The sequence below is a fragment of the Heterocephalus glaber genome, unplaced genomic scaffold, assembly GCF_053883595.1.
Source record: "Heterocephalus glaber isolate CG9 unplaced genomic scaffold, H.glaber_assembly_v1.0 deba00001773, whole genome shotgun sequence".
Taxonomy (NCBI): Eukaryota; Metazoa; Chordata; class Mammalia; order Rodentia; family Bathyergidae; genus Heterocephalus; species Heterocephalus glaber.
In genome coordinates, this window is record NW_028258463.1 from 9,806,096 (window position 1) to 9,822,477 (window position 16,382).

General features: G+C 49.9%; 1 protein-coding gene across 2 annotated transcripts; it reads left to right on the forward strand.

The window, feature by feature from the left end:
- Positions 1-1,941: 1,941 nt before the first annotated feature.
- Positions 1,942-16,208, forward strand: Msl1 (MSL complex subunit 1). 2 transcript variants are annotated; one of them, XM_004859454.4, is made up of 9 exons: positions 1,942-3,222; positions 5,813-6,036; positions 7,377-7,759; positions 9,683-9,730; positions 10,187-10,251; positions 12,147-12,214; positions 12,582-12,706; positions 12,980-13,052; positions 13,727-16,208. In XM_004859454.4, exons 1-9 carry the CDS (start codon positions 2,497-2,499, stop codon positions 13,815-13,817), a joined length of 1,803 nt encoding a protein of 600 aa, XP_004859511.3. In that variant the 5' UTR covers positions 1,942-2,496; the 3' UTR covers positions 13,818-16,208. The 2 variants fall into 2 exon arrangements, with proteins under 2 accessions (XP_004859511.3, XP_087058311.1); XM_087202185.1 differs by lacking the exon at positions 9,683-9,730.
- Positions 16,209-16,382: the final 174 nt, after the last annotated feature.

The following is a 16,382-nucleotide window of genomic DNA, read 5'->3' on the forward strand; positions in this document are numbered from 1 at the left end:
TACATGGATACTTCGATTAAAAAAAGAAAAAGCTTGTAGCTTAAACCATGGTGGAAATTATGGAGGTTGTTGAGAAGCTGTAGGATTTTGGATATCATATATATATTTTTTTTTAATTTTTTGGTACTGGGAATCAAACTCATGGCCTTGAGCTCGCCAGGCAGGCGCTGCGCTGTTGAACTATATCCGTGGCCTAAATACGTATTATGAAGGGCAATAGGATTGGCTAGCTTATGGGATATGGGGTGTCAGAAAAAGAGAGGAAGAATTTGGATGGATGGAATTCAGGAACTTGATTTTATTTTTTAATTTTTGTGCCATGATTTGGATCAGGAACTTGATTTTAGATGTAGGTTTGAAGTATTGCTGGGTGTGGTGGCGCACACCTGTCATCCCAGCACCCTGGAGTCTGAGGCGTTCGAAGCCAGCATGGGCTACATAGTGAGCTCAAGGTCAGCTTGAGCTACACATCGAGACCTTGTCTAAAAAAAGTCAATGAGGGCCAGGGATTTAGCTCAGTGGTTCTGCCGCCTGCCTCGCAAGCACAAGGACCTGAGTTCGATCCCTGGTACCAAAAAAAAAAAAGGCAATGAGACACCCAGCTGGGTACAGATAAGACTTTGAGGAAGCGGGTGAGTTCAGGAAGACACCCTTTGGGAGCCTCCTCAGTCAGTGTACAGTGGTCTACAAAGTCTTCACACTGCCCAAAATTCCATTCCACAAGCCTCCCTCCCTCCACCGTTGATTCCTCTGGTCGGGAAGACCACCGGTTCCTTGCAGACGTGAGGCACGAGTCTGGTGGACAGGCCTGAGGCCTTCTTGACTTCACCCTCTCTTTCCAGGGCCTCATGCTTTGGCCTCATAAGCCAGAGACAGATTTTTGGTTTTGGGTTTTGTTTTTTTTTTTAATCAGAGACAGTTTTAATTGGAGACTTTTGCATCAGGCCAGAGAGTGTTAAGTCTTCTCAGTTTGCCTAGTTGTTTTTTGGTGGTTTTTTTTTTTGGTACCGGGGATCAAATTCGGGACCCTGTGCTTGTGAGGCAGGCGCCGGAACCACTGAGCTAAATCCTGGCCCTACCTATAGATTTTTAAAAGCACACTTGGAAAAAAAGAAAACCAATTAAACTTAAAAAAATCTTTTTCTACAACGAGGAAACTCTGTGAGCACTTGCTTGCTAAAGTTGGTTGGAAATGAACACACACACACACACACACACACGCAAAAGGAGCCTGGAAACCAGGTCAGGTACGGTGGCCAAGGCCTGTGAACCCAGAGACCGGTAGGCTGAAGCAGGAGGATCGCTGGGATTTGGGGGGGGGCCAGTCTGGGCTGTGTAGTGAGTTCAAGAGCACCCTGGACAACATATTGAGACCCTGACAAAAAGGAAAAAGGAAAACTGAGCCCACATAACTAGTAAGGAGAGCTCCAAGAGATGACCCGAAGTCCTCAACTCCCCGTGAAGGGGGAAACCCTTCCAGAGGCCCTTCCCCCTCTACAGCGCGGCTCAGCGTGCCGGCAGGTGGCCTGGGGAGGGAATGTGGGGAGCTGGCAATTCCTCCAATGGACGCTGTTGCCTCCACTCCCCGGGCCGCACACCTCAGGGACTGTCCTGCCTCCGGGACCCTAGAGGCTGCTGCGGGGTTTCTGGTCTGGATCCTTGGGGACAAAGGGCCGATTCTCTCCTGGGCCGGTGGGCAGCGCAGGGCGCCCACAAGGCCCTACATCCCAGGGGCCCAGGGGGCACCGGGCCTTCCGTGCCCACGCAGGGCGGGGTGCTCAGGACATCGCCACCCCAGGCGGACCCCGTGCCCCGAGAGGCCTCCGCCGCCCCTGCCCCCGGCCGGGCGGACCCTTGCACAATAGCGCGGCCCCTCCCTCTTCCCGCCTCCCCGCCAGCCCGGCCCTCCTCGCGCATGCGCTCTGCGGCCCGCGGCAGCGGCGGCGACGGCGAGCGGCTCCGTTTTTTAAAGGGAAACGCGGAGGCGCCGGGGGTGGCTGTGGGGGAGGGGCGGGCGCGGCGGAGACCCCCGGGGCGGCGGCAGACCCCCTCCCGGCGCGGTCGGACGCTTCCTTCCGCCCCTCCGCGGGCGCGCGGGGAACATGGAGGCGCGGGGCGGCTGAGGCGAGCGCCGGCGGGGCGGGCGACAGGGCGCGGGGCGGAGGGCTAGGCGGGCCCGGCCGGGCCGCGGCGGGCTCGGGGATGCGCGCGGGGGCGGAGGGGCGCGGGCGGCGGCGGCGGCGGGGCGCCCCGGGGCCGGCAGCGGGGCTCGGGCTCGGCCGCGGCCCGGCGTCTCCGCGCGCCGAAAAGAGGGCGCCGGGGCCCCGCGGCGGGAGCGGCGGCGGCGGCGGCGCGCGTGGAGCCCGGCAGCCGCGCGGCTGAGGGCGCCCGGCGCGCTCCCCTCCCCCGCCCTCGCCGTCGCCAGCGGCCCGCTCTCGCCCCCTCCCCGCCCCTCCCCCGCCTCGGTCCCCGCCGCGGCCTCGGACCACTAGGACCATGCGATCGGCCGTGTTCAAGGCGGCCGCGGCTCCCGGCGGCGGCAACCCCGAGCAGCGCCTGGACCTGGAGCGGGCGGCGGCGCTGGGCGGGCCCGAGGACGAGCCCGGGGCGGCCGAAGCCCACTTCCTGCCGCGGCACCGCAAGCTCAAGGAGCCGGGGCCGCCGCCCGCCGCCGCCTCCGCTCAGGCCCGCGGCGCGGTGCTCCCGGCCGGCGCGGCGCCCGGGCAGCCCGAGGAGAGCTGGGGCGGCTCAGCGCCGCTCCCCTGCCCGCCGCCCGCCACCAAGCAGGCCGGCGTTGGCGGGGAGCCGGCCGCGGCGGGCGCGGGCTGCAGCCCCCGGCCCAAGTACCAGGCGGTGCTGCCACTGCAGACCGGCTCGCTCGTGGCCGCCGCCAAGGAGCCGACGCCCTGGGCCGGGGACAAGGGCGGGGCGGCCCCGCCGGCGGCCACCGCGTCGGACCCGGCGGGGCCACCTCCGCTGCCGCTGCCCGGGCCGCCGCCCCTCGCGCCCAGCGCCGCGGCCGGGACCCTGGCGGCCGGCGAGGCCCGATGGAAGGGGGTGCGGAAGAGCCCTCTCGGGGGCGGCGGCGGCTCGGGGGCCTCCAGCCAGGCCGCCTGCCTCAAGCAGATCCTGCTGCTGCAGTTGGACCTCATCGAGCAGCAGCAGCAGCAGCTGCAGGCCAAGGAGAAGGAGATCGAGGAGCTCAAGTCAGAGCGGGACACGGTACGGGAGGGGTTAAGCGGCTTGCGGGCCGCCGGCGCAGGGCGCATGCTCGGGGAGGGGGCACCGGGGAGGCCGGGGTCCCCGCGGTTAGGGCTCGGGGCGGCCACCAGCGCAGGAGCTGGGTCCGCGGTCCTGGGCCTTCGGCAGCCGGGTCACACATTCGCTGGATCTGAGGGATGGGTTAAAGGGGGGGGGGGGGTTCGGGCGCCCAAAGGGTTAATTTAAACTGACAGCCCCAGAGTTGTGGGAAAGACGTTTAGAGTTGGGGATGGAGCTGATTTGTGAGGTGTCGGAAAGGCAAGGGTAGTGTGCTGTTGTGTGGGCCGCGTGGAAGGGGTTAAGTTAAAGCACTCTGCCGTTGGAAGTGCATCGGGAGGGGAGGGACGGGCAGCTGTTGCTGTAGCCACCCCTCTGCAGCATCTCTAGACAGGGAGAGGGTCGCCCTAGTCCTCGGAGGGGTCAGAGGGGAAAGATGATTTCTGTGGAGTCCTGTTTTCTCTTTCATGATGTTGTTACAGGCTTAGCGCTTTTGATTTCCGAGTTTGTAATAGGGATCTGAGTTCTAAATATGACTCCTCGGCTAGGTCCCTTGTATAAGCGAGGTGTTTGAAACTAGAAGATTTTCAGGCATCAGGGGAAACAAGCTTTTTCCATACACGCAAGTAGCGCCCATCCCTGCTTTAGAATCTCAGGGTAGTAGGGCAATGTTATGATTTCTTTGTACTCTGAGAAACATGACTTCCTGGCTTTTTCGTACTGCAGCAGAAGTTAAGGGCACCTCTGCTATAGCTGGACTCCCTTGGGAAGCTGAGTGGTGGGGGTTCCTGTGCTAGCTGCCTTTCAGCTCCTGAAAATAAACATGGTTTTTACAGTTGCTGTGTTCTGGCTGCAGCATCTCGCTCTGTCTCCTCTGTCTCTGTCTGTCTGTCTGTGTCTGTCTCTGTCTGTCTGTGCCCGCCCGCCCCCCCCCCCCGCCGTGTTGTGTGAGCCCAGGGCTGAGCCAGGGAGCAGAGGGCTATTCATTTTGTTTGCCTTCCAAATGAATCGCATCAGGCAGCTGTCTTATTGGAGAATGCGTTTTGCAAGGTGGAGCTGGAGGGGGCAGCTCTCATTAAAATGCCCCACAGTGTTGATTTGTGGAAGTTACTCAACATGCAGGTGGCACTGCTCAGCCACTGTACTGCAGTCTAGGGGTGCGATGGTACTGTAATTGCAACACATCATCTTTGAACACGGGGAGGGGGTGGGAAGAGGAGGGCCAGTGAGGGAGAAGGAAGCCAGGAAATGTCACCCACAGCCTGTGGTTAAGTAATGCTAAGGCTTCGAATCAAAACAGATAGGAGGAGATGGGATGGGAGCCAGGTTGACAAGGGTTGCTCCTAGCTGACGGTGGAGGTGCTGCTGAGTCCCGAGGTAATGGCCCCTTTGCAGGCTTTCCTGAGTAGGGAAAGTGGGGTGAGGTAAGGATAGTGTCCAGTTTGAACTTGGCAGTCACGGCCTCTGTTATGTATTGCAGTCTGAGCGTTGCTGAAGCTTGTTTTATTCCAGTGGTGGTATGATGACCTCTACTGAAATCTATGCAATGGATGTAAGGAAGGCAGCGTTAATGTCTCTGTCTTCACGAAGACAGAACCCTTGTAGTAGGGTGTAAGTAGCACAACTGGCACCTTTTCTCAAAACTGAGTTAATGTAAAGTTTTTGATGGTAATGGACTTCCATTTTATTTGAGTCCTTTTTAATTAGAATTAAAAGGATTTGGTTTTGAGAAATACTTAAATTAGCTATATATTTTTTCTCTGTGTTTCAAATGCAAAGCAGTATGTGTATGTCGTGTTTGGTGGGCTGGATGTATATTGCTGGTTTCTAGTCTAATTCTTCGACAGGGAGCATTCATTGTTTTAGAACCCCCCCCCCCCAAATACCACTTTGAAGCACAACTGCCATCCTAGTGACTCTGAATGAGCTCCTAATTCCCTCTCAAAGTTTGTTTGGACGTTGCTTTTGTTTACAGAGCCTGGGGTGGAAGTAGAGGGCAGGATTTAGTCTTAGGACCTGTGAGGAGAAGATAGGGCTGGTGGTGTAGCACAGAGGGCTCGCCTAGCATATTGGAGGCCCGAGTTCTATCCCCAGCATCACCAAAAAAATAAAGAGAAAAGTGGAGAACTTATATAAGGTTAATTCTGGAAATTCCCAATGACTGTGAGGCCCGTGAAGAGCAGCAGAGAGGAGACCACAGCGTTATAAGGCCCAGCCTGGCCCCTGTCAGCAGAGAGGATCTTCTTTCAGAAGAACGAGTACGAATTCCCCCGAGCCTCATCCCGTCTTAGTTAGCCCCACAATTAAACTCTGTACACTGTCTTCCCTATTGTGTTTAAGGAACACCATTCAGATTAATGTCTGATGATGAAAAATAAGGTGAATGGTGCCGGGGTTGTACAGTGATGTGTAGTGCTTGCCCAGCGTGGGGAAGAAAGAACTGACTTGATAGGGTCCACAGAAAGATGCAGGAGATGGTGCTGTTCCTGAAGGGGCTATGTAGCTGTGTTTAAATTTTTTTGTGTTAAGTCTGCATTTTGCCACTCTCTTTTAGCTCCTTGCTCGGATTGAACGTATGGAAAGACGGATGCAGCTGGTAAAGAAGGATAACGAGAAAGAAAGGCACAAGCTGTTTCAGGGCTATGAAACTGAAGAGAGAGAGGAAACAGAACTCTCTGAGAAAATTAAACTGGAGTGCCAGCCAGAGCTTTCCGAGACATCCCAGCCTCTGGCTCCCAAGCCTTTCTCATGTGGGCGGAGTGGAAAGGGACACAAAAGGTGTGCCGATAACGCGGTTGTGCTGTTTGGACATGAGGAGGACACTTGTTACCACAGACCAGGGGTAGGGGATTGGGATTTATGGATTGGTTTTACAGCAACCACAGCGTGAATTACGCAGTCTTCTGAGCTGAGAAACTGTCTTGAAACATCCTTGCAGCCTATGAAAAGCCTGTAGGATCCTCCAGTCCCATATTAATTACAGAGTGCAGAGTACACCAGAAAGAATGGGCAACAAACTCGACGCTGTTGTTTTCTTAAATCTAGAGTTGTTCAAGTTAGGGCCTGGGAGACATAAGAAATGAACATATGGGCCGGGGGATTTAGCCCAGTGGTTCTGCCGCCTGCCTTGAAAGTGCAAGGTCCCGAGTTTGATCCCCGGTTCCAAAAAAAAAAAAAGAAATGAACATACAACTGTTCTTAGATGCAAAGAAATTAGACTGTAAGGATAAGCAAAATCTTTGAAAACTCAGAATTCAATGCAATAAAATGTGCAGACATAGAACACTGATAAAAACTGTGGGGTTTCTTTGTTTTTTTTGTTTTTTTGATACTGGGGATCGAACTCGGGTCCTTGCACTTGCGAAGCAGGTGGCGAAACCACTGAGCTAAATCCCTGGCCCAAAAACCGTGTTTTTAAAGATTCTACAATATTAAAGACTATTCTGAGTTGGAACCCTGAAACTTGAAGGTGGTCTTGCAGTATAGAATTGAGGTTGGTAAAGAGAAGAGCGAGCCAGTGGGCAGCAAGAGAGAAGTAGGGACTGTAATTAATATGGTATAGGATTGGGGGGGTGAGGGCCTGCTTTCTGATTGACAGGGACAAAGTAGGTGTCACAGAGGAGTGGTATCTAATGTTAGCTAAAGGACTTTGAATATATTAGGAGCATTTCTTAATCTAGTTGGTAACAGGATACTATTAGAGAGTATTGCGCGCTGAGGCTTACTGTTGAACAGTCGTTTACTCCTGGGTGTGGTGGTGCATGCCTGTCATCTCAGCACTCTGGAAGGCTGAGGCAGGAGGATTGAAAGTTCAAGTCAAGCCCAGGCAACTTAGGAAGACCCTGCCTCATTAAGTTTTTTTAAAAAAAGGTCAGGGTTGTAGCTCGGTGGCAAGACTCTGGTTTTGATCCCCTGTACCAAAGTTTACTAAGAGCCTGTTCTGTACGCTGCTAAGCATGAGGCTGTTTCTGCTCCTGGCTTCCAATGAGCATCAGATAATTAGGTGCCTTGGATACTGGTCATTTGGGGGCAAGAGAATAAACTGGTTATCTTGCCCCAAAATATACTCAGATTTTATTCACAAGTCAATTTTGTAACGTTTTCTTCCCATCTAATAGGAAAACCCCATTTGGAAGTACAGAAAGAAAGACTCCTGTTAAAAAGCTGGCTCCTGAGTTTTCAAAAGTCAAAACAAAAACTCCTAAGCACTCTCCCATTAAAGAGGAGCCCTGTGGTTCCTTGTCCGAAACTGTTTGTAAACGTGAATTGAGGAGCCAGGAAACCCCAGAGAAGCCCCGGTCTTCAGTGGACACCCCTCCGAGACTCTCCACTCCCCAGAAGGGACCCGGCACCCATCCCAAGGAGAAAGCCTTCTCCAGCGAGACCGCAGATCTGCCGTACCTTTCCACCACAGAAATGTATTTGTGTCGTTGGCACCAGCCTCCCCCATCACCGTTACCATTACGGGAATCCTCTCCAAAGAAGGAGGAGACTGTAGCAAGTAAGGCATAGAGAACACTTGCTCTTATACCCTAGTGGTGGCGGTCAAGCTAACAAGTGTGAAAATGCCTTTGGCATTCTTTAAAAAGTGCAATCAATAAAGCAGAGTTCTGTCAAGAATGAGTAAGTTAACAGCCAGAGACAGACACTGTGCAGGCATTGCAAATAGATGGAATCACAGCAGAGTGTGCTCATTGTATTTGCCTGCTTACAACCTGGGAGATGTTTTGGCCAGTAAGTTGCTCATCACAAGAGCACCAGACTCGGGGGTGTGTTCTCCGGCAACTTGCATGCCCTCTGAAAGAAGGGTTTTCCGTGCTGGGAAATGCATACAACTTACACTTGGCCATGCACGACTGTTCCTGCAATCAATACTGTGTGAAACCTGGGAGGGTGGTCTTTGGGGCTCTCAGGGGCCGCTGGTCAGTTTTGGTTGGGGAGCCAGCTTGGGGTGGGGTGTTTCACCGGGGCCTCTGCTCTTCCACTATATAAACATTCACCTGTATCTCTATGTCCCAGTCTGGGGGCAGGAGGAATCTGCCAAAGACCAGCAGTCTTTCTTTAACCTACTCAGCTTCACAAAGGTTCTAACATGTGAAGAGTTTACTTGGATTGCAGTAGCCCATTCATTGTTCATATATTTAAATAAAATGGTCTACAAACTATTTTTCAAACAATAAGGACTATCTTGGGATATCTGAGCTGCTTGGGGAGGGCGCGGGCCGTGGGACGTTGGTCTTCATTCCCCCTTTTTTTTTTTTTGATAACGGGGATCGAACTCGGGTCCTTGGGCTTGCGCAGATCATTCCCCGTTTTTTGTTTATTTTTCTTCATGGCTTCCACACAGCGATCTCCCTTTCTCCTACATCAGCCAGTAACTGGACTGTGTCTTCAGTGGTGTCCTGTCAGTCTGTGACAGTCACTGGGTGCTCCGGGGCGGTGATGGGAAGCCTTCTTGGATAGAGCCTGGGCCCTGAGTGCCTTGCCCTAGCAGGGATGGGGATGAGAATCCATTCCACTGAGATGAGCGCGTTCTCCAGGCTTTGTTTGGTTGTGCTGGTGACAAAATTCAGTGGGGAAGGTAGATGAATTATCTAACATCCATGAGGCCTCACATTCAATAGAGTCCATGAGTAGTGCAGGATCCTGATTTAGATGCCGATTTTTTTGTTGGATCAGTCAGTTGGACAGGTTCATTTTTAAGGGTTAACCTTTTTGCTGCCATGGCAATGGCTGTGTAACAACTTAAGAGAAACCGTGAAGCAACTTCCCATCTGGAATGGGGAAGTGATTGGGTCCGGAGCTGTTCTGTGTGGCTCTTTTTGAAAACCCGTGTGCCCTAATGCAGCAATTGCAGACACTCTGAGAAGGCGCGTGACCCGGGCGGTCCTAACCCTTGTGGAGTCTGTTATCCATCTCCATGTGGGAACCTTATTCTTGATGTCCCTGTCACAAGAGGAAGTCAATGGCTTGTTCTAAGGAAGCCACAGTCTTTGTGCATGTTGTTCAGGCCGGACCAGCAAGGTGTAGTTTGTTTGGAGGGAGGAGGGGGCTGCCTAAGACTACTTACGTAAGTTTTGAGAACACTGATCTTTTATTTGAAAAATAGGGTCAACTTTTACTCACCTGCCATGTTCTGAGTTTAAGGTTTGATATCCTTGGCCATCAACTGTTGCAGGGAAACCACCCTAAATAATGAAGAAAAGAAGTCGTCTCAGTGTAAAAAAAAAGTGGTGGGCTTATTTTCTTTTCTTTTGTCTGTTGTTCCCTCTTCCCCTCCCCCAGAGAGAAATTCTCAAAAGAACAACTCAAAAACCAAAATGGCTTCCTACTGAGAACTTCAGTGATGATCCTTTCCTCCACTTTGGGTATGGGCTTTTTTTCTTTTTACACTGAGATGATTCTTCTTTCCTGCATTATTTAGGGTGTCTGATGCCATCAAGTGTTGCAGGAGAAACTTCAGTCTTGGCTGGTGAGTAGAATAGGACTTGTGCTGGCTGGGCCTGGGCCTGGGGCGGGGCGGGTGGGGTGGTGGACGGTTGGGAGCCACGGTCTCCATCTGCTGGATGCGAGAGAGAGATTCGGTGGCACTGGATCAACTCCACTCCCATAGACCCAATGATGACAATTTCAGTTGTTTTTCAGGCACTGCAATAGCATCCGTTATATGAATTGTCAGGTATTGGCTTAGGGTGTTTTGTGATCCTGAGTTGGGCAGACTACAGTGCACTTTAGGTTCTTTTGTACCATAGCAAGGACACTGAATACGGCTTCGGACGAGGCCATAGAATGGATTCCTATCACTGGGTAACTTTGTCTTATTTGGGAGAGACCTCTTGTCCTAGGGAGTAGTTTGAGGTTCGTGTGATTTTGGATTTAAGGGTGGTTCCACCCCTCCTCTCTCTCTCTCTTTCTTTTTTTCTTTCAGTTCCTTCTTGGAGGGACCACTCAGTAGAACCTCTAAGGGACCCAAATCCTTCAGACCTTTTGGAGGTAAGAACCTAAGAGCGGTCAACGGAAGGAAGAAGTTGAACAGAACATGGGGGTGTCTAAACCTGGCGTGTGGCTCACCCTTACAATCCCAGCTACTCAGAAGGCTGAGGCAGCAGGATTGCTTGAGTCTAGGAGTTTACGGCCAACCGGGGCAGTATAGGGAGATCCTGTCTCAAAAAAGTGAGGTGTATCTTGAATATGTCATAGTGGTATGTATGGATGGATGAACTAAATAGCACTTAAAGGCTGGGAAGGAATTTGAGGGTTTATTCTGTTTTCTTCATTTAATCCAAGATGGTATTAAAAATAATGGTGAAGGGCCGGGGATTTAGCTCAGTGGTTCCACCGCCTGCTTCGCAAGTGCAAGGTTCCGAGTTCGATCCCCGATGCCCCCCCCCCAAATAAATAAATAATGGTGAAGCCAGGTGTAGTGGCCCACACTACTAATCCTAGCACTCGGGTTGAGGCAGGAGGATTGCTATGAGTTCAAGGCCAGCCTGAGCTACATAGTGAGTTCAAGGCCAGCTAGAAGTACATAATGAGACCCTGTCTCAAAAAAAAAAAGAAAAACTAAACTAAAAATTTATTACAGTAAAAGGCACACTGCCATTAATCTCCCTCAAAATATTCCCTCCCGGGCTGGGGATTTAGCTCAGTGGTTCCGTCGCCTGTCGCCTGCCTCCAACCCGAAGGTCTAGAGTTTGATCCCCGGTACCAAAACAAAAACAACAACAACAAAATATTCCCTCCCTTCAAATACAGCCATTGTTCTTGCCACTTTCTGCAGCAGTCCTCGAAGTCCTCTTTTATGAATGTCTTTAGTTGGGCTGTCATGGCTGCCTCAGTATCCTATATAGATTCAAAACATTTACTTTTCCTGGTCATTTTTACTTTGGGGAAAAACCAGAAGCCATCCAGCACCAGATCTGGTGAATAAATTGAACTTTTTTGTTTGTTTGTTTGTTTTGTTTTGGTTTGGTACCGGGGATTGAACTCAGTCCTTGCGCTTGCAGCAGGCAGCGAAACCACTGAGCTAAATCCCCAGCCTGAATTTTTTTTTTTTTTTTTTGAAGCAGGGTCTCCCTTTGTAGTTCAGGCTGGTCCTGAACTCACTGTGTAGCCCAGCTGGCCTTGAACTTCCAGCTATCCTCCTGCCTCAGCCTCCTGAGTGCTGGGATTATAGGTGTGTACCACCATGCCCAGCATCGACTTTAAAATTTTGACTTTTTTTTTCTTCCCAGAACTAGAGATCAAACCAGGGGTGCTCTACTACTAAGCTACACCCCCGCCCAGCCCTTATTATTATTATTATTATTTTTTTTGGAGACTGCATAGTGAGTCTCACTATGCAGTGCAGTCCAGGCTGGCCTCAAACTTGCATCAATTCTCCTACCTCTGCCTCTCAGTACTGGAATTATAGGCAAGTGCCACCAGGCGTGCGGCATTATTTTTTATTTTGAGACAGGGTCTGGCTAAGACTAGCCCAGACTGGCCTTGAACTTGTGAACATCCTGTCTTAGCCTCCTAAGTTCCTGAGTAACTGGGCTTACAGTCGTGTACCACCGTGGCTGGGTTTAAAATTTGATAGTTTGCATTTAGACCTTTATAAACTGGGGAGGTGGGAAAGGCTTCTAATCTCAGGGTTGTTTCAGTTGGTTGTGACATTACCTTGGAAAGTTACAGGAATGATTTTGAAATTTGAGGTCCTCAAACGGTCAGTATGTGAGAAGGAGCGTGTGTCGCATTGATTGTTATGTGGAGGTTCACAGGATTCCCATAGAGCTGACAGACTCAGGCAGAACCTGGAAGTGAAAGACTACGTTCCCAGAAGCTGGAGGTTAGTATGTGCATGTAACATGGTGGCGAACAGCTTCTCCCTCCTGTTCCTCACACAGAACCTGGATGACAGTGTGTTCTCAAAGCGGCATGCAAAACTGGAGCTGGATGAGAAGAGAAGGAAAAGGTAAGGCCAGAGGTGTCCATGCTGGGAACTGAGCCCTGGACCCCAGCCTCCCTCTCAGGTTGTGGAGGGTCCTGGGCCTCTGGCACTTCTGTTACTGTTGTCCCATTTGGTTAAGTGTCTTCGTTGGAAGTGGTAGTTGTAGGTAAACACATTTGGCTGCTCTTTCTTCTTGTGTGCTGTTCCTCACTTCCCTCTGTGGGACACCACCCTGTGACCTGGACTGCTAGACCTCACCAGGCAGTCTGGTCTCTTGACCCCACTTAGAGCTGTCTTCAAGGATCCTCCTAGGTTCTGCGTTTGTGGGGCTTGCTTTTATAGAGCAGATGTTGGCTAAGCAATAACATTATGTTTGTTTGGTTTTTCCCAGGTGGGATATTCAGAGGATCAGGGAACAAAGAATTTTACAGCGACTGCAGCTCAGAATGTATAAAAAGAAAGGAATTCAGGAATCTGAGCCTGAGGTTACCTCATTTTTCCCTGAGCCAGATGATGGTAAGTTTTGCTATTTAAAAAGGCAGATTTTGTTTTGTTTTGTTTTGGTACTGGGGATCAAACTTGGGTTCTTGTGCTTGCGAGGCAGGTGGTGGAACGACTGAGCTAAATCCCTGGCCCCTAAAAAGGCAGGTTTTTCAAAGAAGAGAAAAGGTTGCAAGGCTCCTGGGTGCTACTTCTTGTGAATGGGGGGATTATACTTTGAAGCTGATGTATTTGCTAGACATATCTCATCTGTGGCACTAACAAGGTCCTATTTGACTTTCTCCACAGTTGAAAGTTTGATGATTACCCCCTTCTTGCCTGTTGTAGCATTTGGACGACCATTACCAAAATTAACTCCACAGTAAGTATAAAAGAGAAAGTTTCTTCCCTCCCCTCTCAGGCAACCTGCATGTCATTTAAGGTAGAACCAGGTGGTTTAAGGATAGTCACGATTGTTTGTTTGGTATGGGGGACTGAACCCGGAGGTGCTGTATGACTGAGCTACATTTTCTTTTCTTCTTTCTTTTTTGTTTTTGAGACAGGGTCTCGCTATGTAGTTCAGGCTGGCCTTGAACTCACAGCTGCCTCAGCCTCCTGAGGGCTGGGATTACAGATTTGCACCACCTTGCATGGCCCCCAATCATTTTTATTTTTTGAGGCAGAGTTTTGGTAAAGTTGCCTAGGCTGACTGGGAATTCTTGCCTCAGCCTCCCAAAGTAGCTGGGATTACAACCGTGTGCTACCATGCCAAGTTTGCCATGATTCTTTGATAAAAGTGAAAGTACACAGGCAAGAGCTTTTACAGTGATGAGATGCTTAAGCCCAAGATTACAATGCTTTTGAGTTGAGATTATTCCATCACCTCAGTTTTACACTGACATTGCTGTGGGTTTGAGGTAGGAAGGATACCCCAGAGTTGAAATGCAGGAGTCAGGGCCAGAAGCCCTGAGGGACATGTTTTCTTGGAGCTACTACTGTATACATAGCAAATCTCTTCTAGTCATGCAAGTTGATTTCCTCATCCTTTTTTGCCAGGAATTTTGAGCTGCCCTGGTTGGATGAGCGTAGCCGATGCAGGTTGGAGATCCAGAAGAAGCATACCCCTCACCGGATGTGTAGGAAATAGCTGTGCTGCAAGAACCCTCTGTCTTCAGATAGTTGTAGTGCGCCATTCCCAGAGAGTGGTGGAGACCTGTCTGTGTGACCTGTGTCTTCCCGTATGTTACCATTTGCTGACAGGACCTTCCCGTACTCCTTGATTTGTTTTGTTTTCATCACTCTGATTTCACAAAAACTCTTTTATTGGACTAATTGTGAATTATGGAGGGAGATTGGGATTTCTTTTCCCTTTTCAGGGAAGTGAGCTCTCAAGCTAAATCTAGGATGACAGATTTGGAGGTTTCAGGGTGTACTTCTATATATTTGCCTGTATTAAAGGGGTGCAAGGGCTCCCTGAGACACCTGGAAGACAAGCCAACCTGCTTCAGGAGCTGTGCCCACTGGCACTCTCCTCACCCTCGTACCCTCCCTGTAGTTAGGGTGTGGTCGTTTATACCCTAAAATAAAATAGAGTCTCACCATGAGCATTAGGAGCAGATGAAGAGTAACAAGTGAAGTGATGAACGTGTCACCTTCTCGGGGTAGGGAAGGGATCAGAGGTTCGGTAAACAAATACCCGAAAAAGAGCCATTCTCTTAAAACTACTCTGCAACACAGCCACTCTGGGAAGGGTGTTGATTGTTTTCTTAGTTAATAGGTAACTGATGTTCTTCCCCCAACTCCTCAGAAAATAAAATCTCTGGAAAAGAAAATGGGGAAGTTAGTTTGGGAGAGCCTGCAGCCTTAAACAGAAGCAGTTGTCATCGGGGACGGCGTGCCAGGCTGTACAGATGTGCTCATCAGTCACTTGTCGTGTATTCCTGAGGTGGGGTTTATCTCGTAGCTGAGCTCTTGATGGTAGGGTAGTGGTTTGGGCAGAGCGGGTGGAGGGTAAAGAAATAAGTGCTGCCTTTGGCTGGCAAATGTCTACATTTTGAAACATACAGCTGTATCTGATGCGCTTCTCCATTACTTTGTAAAAGTAGAGTTGTATGTGTATCATCTTGGTCCGTTCCCTTGCCCCTGTTTTGTTAAACAAATTTCAGGACAGCACTCCCAGGCCACTCTGGTCTCAGTGTACCATCCCGGTTAACTATCTGGAAGGAAAATAGAGCCAAGACCTCTGGTCTTCACTATATAGGAATTGCCTTCATTAGTCTTCAGGACTACTGCGTGCAAACAAGTAGGGGTCTAATCTCCTAGAAGGTGGGGTTTACCCTTGAAGAGAAGATGTCCCCAGATTATTAGCACTTTTAGAGGAGAAGCCAAGGTATGTAGGGCGTGTGGCCGGCCCATTGGCGGAGCATGAGAGAATGGGTACCATTGTGGGAAGACAAGAAAAGTTCCTCAGGGGCCTCCCACTGCTAAAGCTTTTTGTGAGATGTTGATCTGTGCTCCCTGGGTTTGACTTGGAAAGGAATTACTGCGGCAGCACGTGTAGTATTCTTGGATGATCTTGCTGCTCTTCTTTCTCTATATGTGTATGTGTGTGTGTGTGTGTGCGCGCGCGCGCGCGGCTGTGAATTTTCATTTGTAACTCCATCTGCTTAGGAGAGGGGCTCTCTGGAAAGTAACCTGCTGTCAACTTAATTGCAGCAAGGATCCAGAGAGAAATAGGACTTACTCCACTAGGGGCTCTCGTCTCACACCTTAAAGACAAGATTTCTAGAGAAACTGGGCCAAGTTTTCTTTGTTCTTTAACGTGGCAGGCTGTTTCATGTTCCTACGCTGACCTACGTTATGTTCCTTTATAATGTGCCCAAGACAGAAAAAACCCCAATCAGAGTCTCTCTTTGATCTTGCTCATTTTCTTCTTGATTTCAGCCATTGTCAAGTTCCTCATTTGGAGTATGGTTGGCAAATTTAACCTTCATGTTTTTGTCCTACACAAGGGACTCTTCAGACACTGAACTTAATTTAGACTGAGAGGAATCCATGAGGTGCTATCTGGCCAGATTTAAGTGGATTCTTTTTCCTTGGTTCTCCTTTCCCCGAGGACCTCTTATGTTGTTGTCCCTCTTCTAGATCAGTTCTCCTTTGATTTGGGTATGTTGCGGTTTGTTGAGAAGGAGGTTGGAGCGAAGTTCCAAGAGTGAAATTACAGTGTGTTAGAGCGTGGGGGGAAAATTAGTCTTATTTTTCCCTACATGGGATACAACACTGTGAAATTCAATCTTCAACTGAAGGCCCTGCAGTTCTCCTAAAACATAGTTCTTTGTTTCTTTCTTTAACAGAGTTTAAGCTAGTATTAAAGAGAAATTGCTTGTCTGTCCACTTCAGCTTTGTTTTATGCCCATTTCATATTGTTGTCTTTGTGTTGTAATTCATACTTTTGATACCATTTCTGATGTGTAAAATTGGTTGTCTTGTAAATATCTTATAAAGAGTTCAATTGTAAATAAACTATTGTGGCTGTTAATTTTTGAACTTCTGTTTCAATTTATTAATTTGTTGGGAAACATTAAATAATTCTGCCTAAACAATTGAAAGATTGGAAGAAATCCGTTTCAGCAACCAAACACATTATTTCCCCTTTGCAGGGTACCCATTTGTGTCCGAGTACCATATATGTTCCATCCCTCTCTATCCAGAG

Bases quoted from the DNA above. Each gene is read 5' to 3' on its own strand.
- Msl1 (XM_004859454.4), top strand. From the start codon at position 2,497: ATGCGATCGGCCGTGTTCAAGGCGGCCGCGGCTCCCGGCGGCGGCAAC. The intron at 12,215-12,581 runs GTAAGGCCAGAG...GGTTTTTCCCAG, and splicing joins GATGAGAAGAGAAGGAAAAG to GTGGGATATTCAGAGGATCA. The intron at 13,053-13,726 runs GTAAGTATAAAA...CTTTTTTGCCAG, and splicing joins TTACCAAAATTAACTCCACA to GAATTTTGAGCTGCCCTGGT.